Source organism: Palaemon carinicauda, chromosome 17 (genome assembly GCF_036898095.1).
Source record: "Palaemon carinicauda isolate YSFRI2023 chromosome 17, ASM3689809v2, whole genome shotgun sequence".
In the NCBI taxonomy this organism is placed as follows: domain Eukaryota; kingdom Metazoa; phylum Arthropoda; class Malacostraca; order Decapoda; family Palaemonidae; genus Palaemon; species Palaemon carinicauda.
The window spans coordinates 92,219,582-92,229,581 of record NC_090741.1 but is presented as its reverse complement, the minus strand read 5'-3'; the positions used below and the strand labels follow the sequence as shown (position 1 = coordinate 92,229,581).

At 34.3% G+C, this 10,000-nt stretch overlaps 1 protein-coding gene across 1 annotated transcript in view; it reads right to left on the bottom strand.

Annotated features, from left to right (window-relative positions):
• LOC137656452 (uncharacterized) overlaps positions 1-10,000 on the bottom strand; it is a 38,563-nt gene that overhangs the window by 11,481 nt on the left and 17,082 nt on the right. The window contains exons 7-8 of the mRNA XM_068390626.1: positions 8,829-9,032; positions 8,143-8,227 (exon numbers count right to left, since the gene is read on the bottom strand). Coding sequence (XP_068246727.1) covers positions 8,143-8,227; positions 8,829-9,032 — 289 coding nt within the window. The remainder of the gene's footprint in view (positions 1-8,142; positions 8,228-8,828; positions 9,033-10,000) is intronic.

The following is a 10,000-nucleotide window of genomic DNA, read 5'->3' as shown; positions in this document are numbered from 1 at the left end:
TACGCGCGATCTATGGGGGTGAAGAAGCTTTGGATGTAGTGTTAACGTTACGAAATACACTTAATCAAGCCACTATGAATCGGCTTAATGTTGTTGAGAGAGCAGCTCTCATAGCTGATAGGCTTAACGAATATCAGGACATTTTAGGTAATTCCACTTGGGTTACTAACGATAATATCTCCGTGAAAGATTTTTTACGATTAATGTATTTAACTTGCATGACACTTATGTTGCCTGAAGCTTTAGTGCGGTGCTTTGATAAGAAGTTAATGCCTGCAAGTACGGAATTGGATGTCTATAAACAGATAAAGAAGCACATGTCCAAGTGTCCAGATCTCGATCCCGTGTTAACTCAAGTTTTTGCTAAGAATGAAACAAAACCACAAACAGTGAACGTAATTAATAATCCAGTAGCGGGAGTGACGTGTTACAACTGCAAACGTCAAGGTCACATAAGCGCAGACTGTAGAACGAAATTTTGTTCAGTTCACGACACAGGATCACATTCTTATAGTCAATGTTACGCGCGTAAGACACAACAATATCCTAGAAATACACAGTCAATTCCACAGTCAGTTCCATATGGAAATAAAAAGAAAAATCCTCATTTTAACAATAAGAAGAAACAACAAAATGTCAATGCAGTTCAGAGTCCGAAACAAACAAACACTTCTTCAAATATCGCTGAGCCTGGGCCGTCAAACCAGACCTCGCAAAGTCAGCCTAATTTTCAGAATGTGCAGAACAAAGCAAATACCACATAGTTAACTCTAGAGGGGAAGAGAGTGATGTTGGGTCAAGGTCATTTATGTCAACATCAATAGTATTGAATAATCAATTTAATGTTTTATCAGATAATTGTGAGACAATAGATTTTCCTATGAAACACACGGCCGAATTAAGTAAAACAGTGCATGCTCCCGTAGATTTGCAACGAATTCATACAATAATAAGCCAAAATGAGTTACGGCCAACCTTATATGCTGTAAATTTAGAACACAAATCCTTTACGTTATTTTTTGACTCTGGTAGTCCACGTAATATTATGGATTTGGAGACGCATCATTTGTTGTTTTCGAACTTTCCGATTGAAAAATCAGGAATCAGACTTTCAGGTATAGGAAATAATGAATTAAACGTCATAGGCATAACTCATATTCAGTTCAGAGTCGGTAATCGCACGTTTGCCGATACATTTGTTGTTGTGAAAAACATTAATATGTATCCAGCTGTAATTATAGGATACCCATCTATGGGAAATCAAAACATTATCTTAGCTCCTGCAAAGCACGGCGTGTATATCAAAGGGAAATTCTATAAGTCTTCTAATACTTTAAAGTCTGTTTTGGATAATAAGGAGACGACAAATGTAACCGTAACGTACGTTGAAGAACCAATAACTTGTCTCACTAATAAAGAAATAATACACGCGACCCAGCAGAATTCTCGTTCACCCGTAATATCATCTTGCACGCAATATATCGAACCAAACATACCTTCGAATTTAATAGTGCAAATAAAGAAAACACTACCGGGATCTGAAATATTAATCCTTTCCGATACTTTGAAAACCAACGGATTGTCTGTCACACAAGCTATTTATACAGTAGGCTCACATCAGCAATGTAATATCGAAGTCTGTAATCATTTAAATAACACTTTAGTAATTCACAAAAATCAACATATCTTGGATGTAGAAGTTTATAAACATCGTATTCTTACCGTTGCTGAAATCAATCACTCTCAATCAGTTGCGGATGAATCCCTTTTACGATCTATTAAAAATAAAATCAGTAAGGACATTCAAGACGAAGAAATTCAGCAGAAAATTTTTGAACTTTTAAATAAATATACAGATGTCTTTTCCACTACGGATGGATCCTTAGGGAAAACAGATGTGATCGAGCATCAAATAAGGTTAAAAGACAAACAGAAAATTATATATGTACCCTCGTACAGACTCCCTATGAAATTCCAGAATGAAATAAATGATGAAGTAGGTAAAATGTTAGAGGAAGGAGTCATTAGAAAATCAAATAGCCCTTATAATTTTCCTTTAATAGTTGTACCGAAAAAAGATCGAACATGGCGTATCTGTGTCGACTTTCGTCGTCTAAACGAGGAAACGATCCCTGATCGATTCCCAGTGCCATGTACTGACGATATTTTGTCTTTGTTAGGTCAGAATAAATATTTTACCAGTTTGGACTTACTTAAAGGCTTTCACCAGATATCATTAGAAGAAGATAGTATCCCATACACAGCCTTCAGCACAGCCAGGGGACATTATGAATTTTTACGGATGCCTTTTGGTTTACGTTGTGCTCCTATAACATTTACAAGAATGATTAACATAGTGTTTGGAGACTTGTTAGGGGATATATTGCATGCCTATATGGATGATCTTGTAATCTTTTCCAACACCTTAGAAGAACATCTACGTAAGTTAGAACTAGTACTACAGAGATTAAGACAACATAACTTAAGGGTAAAGATTAGTAAGTGTGAATTTTTCAAAACAGAATTAGTATATTTGGGTTTCATGGTGTCAAGCCAAGGTCTTAAAGTAGTCCATGATAAGGTGTCGGCTATACGTAATTTTCCCATACCTACTAATGTCAAGGGAATACAGCAATTTCTGGGTTGTAGTGGATATTACAGGCGTTTTATACGCAACTATTCAATAATAGCCGCTCCTTTAACTGATCTTACGAAGAAGGGCGTAGATTTCATATGGTCTGAGCAACATCAACAGGCGTTTAATACTTTGAAAGATGAACTGTGTAGTTCTCCTATCTTAAAATTTCCTGACTTCGGTAAGGAATTCTTCATTGCAACAGACGCCTCAGACTTAGGAGTGGGAGGGGTATTGCTTCAGCAATATGATAAACAGTTTTTCCCGATAGCTTTCTATTCTCGAAAATTGGGAACTTCCGAAAGTAAATATGCAGTAATAGACAAGGAAGGACTAGCTATTGTTAATTCGCTAGTGCATTTTAAGTTCATAATTTACGGTTATCCCGTTAAGGTTCTTACTGACCATAAACCACTAACAGAGTTCTTTAAAGGCTTCAATCACAGCCCTAAACGAACTCGGTGGCATTTAATCATTCAAGATTTTGGCGCAAGAATCGGGTATTTACCTGGGAAAGCAAATATCATTGCGGATGCATTATCACGCAACCCCATGTCATCTTGTACGGAGTCTTTAGCTGAATTAATAGATATATCAACATCCATGCCTATTGTAAAAACAATATCTGAACAAGAAGATTTAGGCTGGAGTGCTGAATTGTTACAGACTGAGCAAAGAAAAGATCAGAAAATAGAAACAATTATAAATGCTTTGAAAGGCAATCATAAAGAAAAAGAATATATAAAGTATAAGCAGCAGAATTATGTAATCAAAGATAATATTCTGTGTAGGACTGTGACAAGGAAAACCCGCAATACACCACATGTAACTAACGACCAGGTAGTAGTACCAAACTCACTTGTTTCCACTGTCCTGAATTGGTTGCATTCAAATCCATTACATGGACACCCTGGGTTCTCATTAATGTCACAGAAAGCCAAATCATTGTTTTATTGGCATACAATGCTTACAGATATAAAAAGACACATAGCTAATTGTCGCACATGTCAGGAAAACAAAGGGCATACGAAAACACCTGTTAGCTTAGGAACTTATCCTGTTCCCAATCAACCCTTTGAAAGAATACATTTAGATTTGTTAACAGGATTTTACGAGTCAGACAGAGGGAATAAGCACCTCTTAGTAATTATAGATGCTTTAACTCGATATACAGAACTAATAGCGCTTAAAACTAAAACTGCGATTGAATGCGCTAGGAAGTTTTACGAGTGTTACATTTGTAAACATGGAATTCCACACATGATAATCTCAGACTCGGGTGGTGAATTTAATAATCACTTTCTTACCTCATTGTGTGAATTCCTCAAAATAAAGAAGATCAATACCATGATATATCACCCAGAGTCGAATGGGCTAGTGGAAAGAGCAAATAGGAAGATATTAAATATATTAAGGGTAACACTAGGGGGATCAGACCCCAACTGGGATATTGCAATACCGGCGGCACTGAGTACTCTGAATCATTCATATCATATATCAATTAAAATGTCACCGCATGAAGCATTGTATGGTACCCCAGTTAGAACACCTTTCCATGTATTAACGCCTACAACTAATCTATCAAATCCTTTAAAAGAATGTATAAATGCAAGTATAAGTCGATATGATATCCTTCGAAAGAATTTAGAAGAATCACAAATCATAATGAAAAGGAATCATGATAAAATAGCGAAACCAACTAAAACATATACCGTGGGTGATAACATCTATATTCAAATCAATGTCAGAAAAGGGCTCAACTATAAACTAACACCTAAGTTTGAAGGCCCATTTAACATTTTGGAAATATTAACGGCCAATAGGTTTAGAATTCAAAATGTAGCCCAACCCACGGATGAGAGAATAGTACCATTGTCTCACATAAGAAATTAAAAAGAAGTGAGGAAAAATTTTAATTTTAATTTAAAAGTTTTCTTTTTAATACAGGAGTAATTACATATATTTTTTCTCGTTACAGGTTTCCAAGATGAATTTTTTGTTGTTGGGAGTGATATTGTTCGCTCAGACATTTTTTTTGTATGGGATGAGTTCTAAGACTAAGAATATATATTTTAAATATGGAAATATAGTTGAAAGACAAGAAGACATTTTTATTACATCAACCAACGTAATTGTCGAAGTGCATATGCAAGCAATTTTTCTTCAAGAGAATGATGTCACTAGCTTAAGAACCGCCATTTCAAGGTTTTCTGCATCATTGGATGAGTTGCATAGGAGACATTTTCATTTGACTACTAAGAGTTTGCTTAGCTCAACATTAAAAGTTGCAGAGATGCTATCTGATGACTTAAAGAATAAGACTGGAGAGACAGGATCTTTGGCTTATGACCTTTTGATGTGGACTGTAGGACACGAACAAAAAGAAAGACGGAATCCGTTCATTTATGCTGCATTAAGCATCTTTGGGTCTGTTGCAAGTTTAGGTTTAGGACTTTCCAATCGTCTTAAAATTAGTAATCAAAATAAGAAAATTGAGTTCTTGACTCATAAAGATGAATTGATTATGTCAGAACTAAGGGATCAGTTAGCTTCAATCAATAAAATTATGGATTTGTTAAATGAACATTCAGATAATATCGTTCAAATTATGGAAGTACAGGATTTGTTAGCAACATTAACGTATTATGATTCAAAGATAGATCACATACATAACAGAATTGCACATTTCATTGAGAAATCCAAGGATTATGTAGAAGCTATCACGTTAGCAACTAAAGGTGTATTGTCGCCCCATTTGTTGCCTATACGTTACTTAAAATTAGTTCTGGAGAACACTAGGGATAAACTAGGCTATGTTCCTTTGTTAGACGAACATAGGTTAGAATTTTATTACAGCCTAATTACAGTAAACGTAGATAATAACAAGATTAGGATTACAATTCCCTTTGATTCTTCTGATGCCTGGCAATCTTACAGGATATCACCATTTCCGACTTTCATGACGAATCACTCAAATCCAGTAATATCCAGTTTGACAGGACACGTATTGATTTCCCCAGACAAGGAAACATATACGGTCATTAAAGACTTAAATCAATTAACTCACTGTTCAGACGCAATGGATAGAAAAATATGTACAGCTGACTCATTTGAATTCCGTAAAAACTTGATGGATTCATGCGAGTTAGGTATAGTGCTAGACGGTGCTCTCTCCCATACAAGTGAAAATTGTCTGGATAAGCTTTATCCCTTTGACAATAAGGAATTCAATTGCAGACTAAATAATGGCTCGTGGATACGATACGACAAGGACGGCTTCAATATATCATGCCCTGACGGATCCACATCATTTAACCACATCTTCGTCGCAGCAGATGGCTGTATCGGGACTTCCCCGAATTCCATGGTGACTGGCCTGCGGACAATCATCAGAGAACGTGCTTACTTCGCGAACTTCACGTGGACCTCTACAACGCCCGCACTTCCTCTCCCCTATAAAGGAAGTGTGGCGAAACACTTAATGAAACTTACCGAAAAGGACCACCTGTCGCCGACTTACAAAGAGATTCTTCAACCTATATTACTAGCAGGTTTTTTGGTAACGGCGTTGATTTTTATCGCCGTGAACATCCTTGTTTGGCGTAGGTTACGGCACAGCAAGCAGCTACAAAGGAACGAGTTGAATAGCCCTGACAATACCCCTTACCTGATACAATTCAAAGCTGTATGAGTGGCCACCTCATTCGCTAAGGGAGTAATTTGTCAGGATGATGTTTGTATGAAAAGCTGACTAGTACACTAGTAATATGTAATTAAAGAAATTCTCTACATTTGCATTGTTAAAAATACATTTAAAATAACATTTAAAAAAAATATATAAAATAAAAAAGGATATAAATCATTTTTTTCTCTCGGCATCTAATAAAAATATATAAGCCGGAATGTTAAAAAAGAAAAGAGAAAAAAAAAAAAAAAAAAAAAAAAGAAAAAAATATATAAGATATATAACAGAATCTATGGGCATCTAATAAAATGTATCAGCCCTATATATAAATATATATATATATGTACGAAACCGTGGTACGTGTACGTACCAGGAATTCGTATTTGTGCACTGAATATTGAGTATCTTGTTTCTGACAAAGGTAACAATTATTCTTTATCAAGTTACCGAATCATTTGTAAGTCAGAATTTGTTTTGTTTTTTGGTACCATGTAATCATTTGCTAGCAATGTACCATATGTATGATCTTGGTTTTATCATGCATTTTTCTTTTTGCTTTGGTAATATCTTTTTTTGTATGCATTATTGTTATTAATTTTGTTGTGCCTATTTGGACATTCGTCCTCAGTTGGATATAGCTAGTTTTGGACAATGAATGATACGTATGTCCAGTCACACCTAATAACCATGTTTCGGCTTGTTGTTAAATTTTTGTAAAAAAATTGAGATAGCTGGCCGAGCATATGTAATGATTAGAATAGTAATATTACATGTTTAAAACAAATGACGTAATATGTCATGTTGGTTGGAAGAGCTGGCCGTGAGATTTGCTATGGTCAACTCAAATTGTGTACAGGATGTAAGATGCTAAGTTGTCATTCTTTCTTAGTGTCAACACATTAACTCTTCGTGTGAAAGTTTGTGACGTCACCGGATGCAGGTGTCTTCCGATTCCGTCACGTGTCTAAAGTAAACCAAGCATACGATATTTGGGATATCAGTAATTTGTTCAGTTCTTATCTAAACTTCACCAGAATTGGTCATGTGGACCAACACAGCTTCCTCCAGTGATGGAGATGTTTAACTCAGTTGTTTATATACAATAAAACTTAAAAACCACCAAGATGTGTTCAATAAACCATCTAAATAAATCTGAAAACAACTCATACTCAAATGTGTGCTTAAGACAGTAGCACACCAATATATATATATATATATATATATATATATATATATATATATATATATATATATATATATATATATATATATAAATATATATATATATATATATATATATATATATATATATATATATATATATATATATATATATATATATATACATATATATATGTATATATATATATATATATATATATATATATATATATATATATATATATATATATATATATATATATACATTTATTCGAACATATATGTATATATATGTATATATATATATATATATATATATATATATATATATATATATATATATATATATATATATATATATATATATATATATATATATATATATATATACTTATATATATACAAAAAATATATATTTACATTTACACCCACACACACACACCACACCACACACACACACAAACACACACACACACACTATATATATATATATATATATATATATATATATATATATATATATATATATATATATATATATATATACATACATATATGTGTACATATAAATACATATGTTTGTGTAAATGTATCTCTTTATATATGTGCATTACGTTTCTGTTTAGTGTTAGTAAATGTATTTGAAAAGAAATATACTTACCACAGCGAATATATGGACATGACAACGAATACCAAGAAAGCGCTTCCAACATCAATCAAGGCAAACATCAAGAAGTTTATATATTCTGGAGAGAAAGGGAACCAAAAATTAATGTTTATAAATGTATATATTCAGGAATTGAAAGAGATATTTGAAATGAAAAGATTGTTAGTCAAATCATTCGTATGTTTCCATTCCATTAACTTGTTTTGGGATTAAAATATCACTGAAGATTTACTTTTGACTATTTAAAATCAAGGCAAAAAATATCAAGTTACACAATTTGTTATCAAAAGTCTAGGATGGTTGGTGTGGATATAAAGGACTTCATCCAACCAGCAGTTTTGCAATGTTAATTATTAAAAAAAAATTGAATTAAGAGGATTTTCCAATAGGTCTGTCATGCAATTATATAGGCTTACCAAGAGATTACAACTGCATCCCAGACTCACTCTCTCTCTCTCTCTCTCTCTCTCTCTCTCTCTCTCTCTCTCTCTCTCTCTCTCTCTCTCTCACACACAATAATTGGTAAAAATAAATGTAAAATTATTTTCTAATTGGTCTTTTATATAATTAAATAGGCTTAGTACGAGTTCCTAAAGGCATTCTCTCTCTCTCTCTCTCTCTCTCTCTCTCTCTCTCTCTCTCTCTCTCTCTCTCTCGATCGATCGATCGATCGATCGTACCTGGCAAATAATTCGCTTCAGAGAGCGGTTGAGGAAGAGATGTCAAATTGAGGATGGGCGTACACGCCCGCAGTCGGTACTTTGGAGTATCTGCGTACCTAGCGCGTAGCCCTGCCCTGCAGACACAGACGCCCTTAGACAAACACACTGACCCACCCACTATGCACTCAGAAACGCAGGGATTGACTTCGTTATCAGACCTTCCTGAGGAAGGTATCACATAGAATTGATAAATGTTATAAGTTTTAGTTTATTATTATTATTATTATTATTATTATTATTATTATTATTATTATATGATGATGATGACGATGATGATGATGATGATCATGATGGTGATGATGATGATGATGATGATTATGAATATGAATATGATTATGATTATGATTATTATTATCATTACTATTATTATTATAGAAGTGGTGAGGGAGAGAACGGGTGTAAGAAATGAATTACCGGCTAGAGTGGATATGAATGTGTTGAAGTGGTTTGGCCATGTTGAGAGAATGGAAAATGGCTGTCTGCTAAAGAAGGTGATGTATGCAAGAGTTGATGGGAGAAGTACATGAGGAAGGCCAAGGTTTGGGTGGAGGGATTGTGTGAAGAAAGCTCTGGGTGATAGGAGGATAGATGTGAGAGAGACAAGAGAGCGTGCTAGAAATAGCAATGAATGGCGAGCGATTGTGACGCAGTTCCGGTCGGCCCTGCTGCTTCCTCCGGTGCCTTAGATGACGGCGGAGGTAGCAGCAGTAGGGGATTCAGCATTATAAAGCTTCATATGTGGTGGATAATGTGAGAGGTTGGACTGTGGCACCCTGGCAGTACCAGCTGAACTCGGTTGAGTCCCTGGTTAGGCTGGAGGAACGTAGAGAGTAGAGGTCCCCTTTTTTGTTTTGTTTCATTTGTTGATGTCGGCTACCCCCCAAAATTGGGGGAATAGCCTTTGGTATATGTATGTATGTTAATATTATTATTATTAATAATAATAATAATAATAAAAATAATAATAATAATAATAATAATAAATTCCTAGTTATGAATTTCATAATGTTAAAAGGTAATGCTATTTAAATTAATTGAGATTCTTTAGAGTGAGGATGATTATATGCATAGAGTAGCAAAGGTGAAGTTAAATGAAAGAGAGAGTAAATACAAATTAAATAAAGAAAATA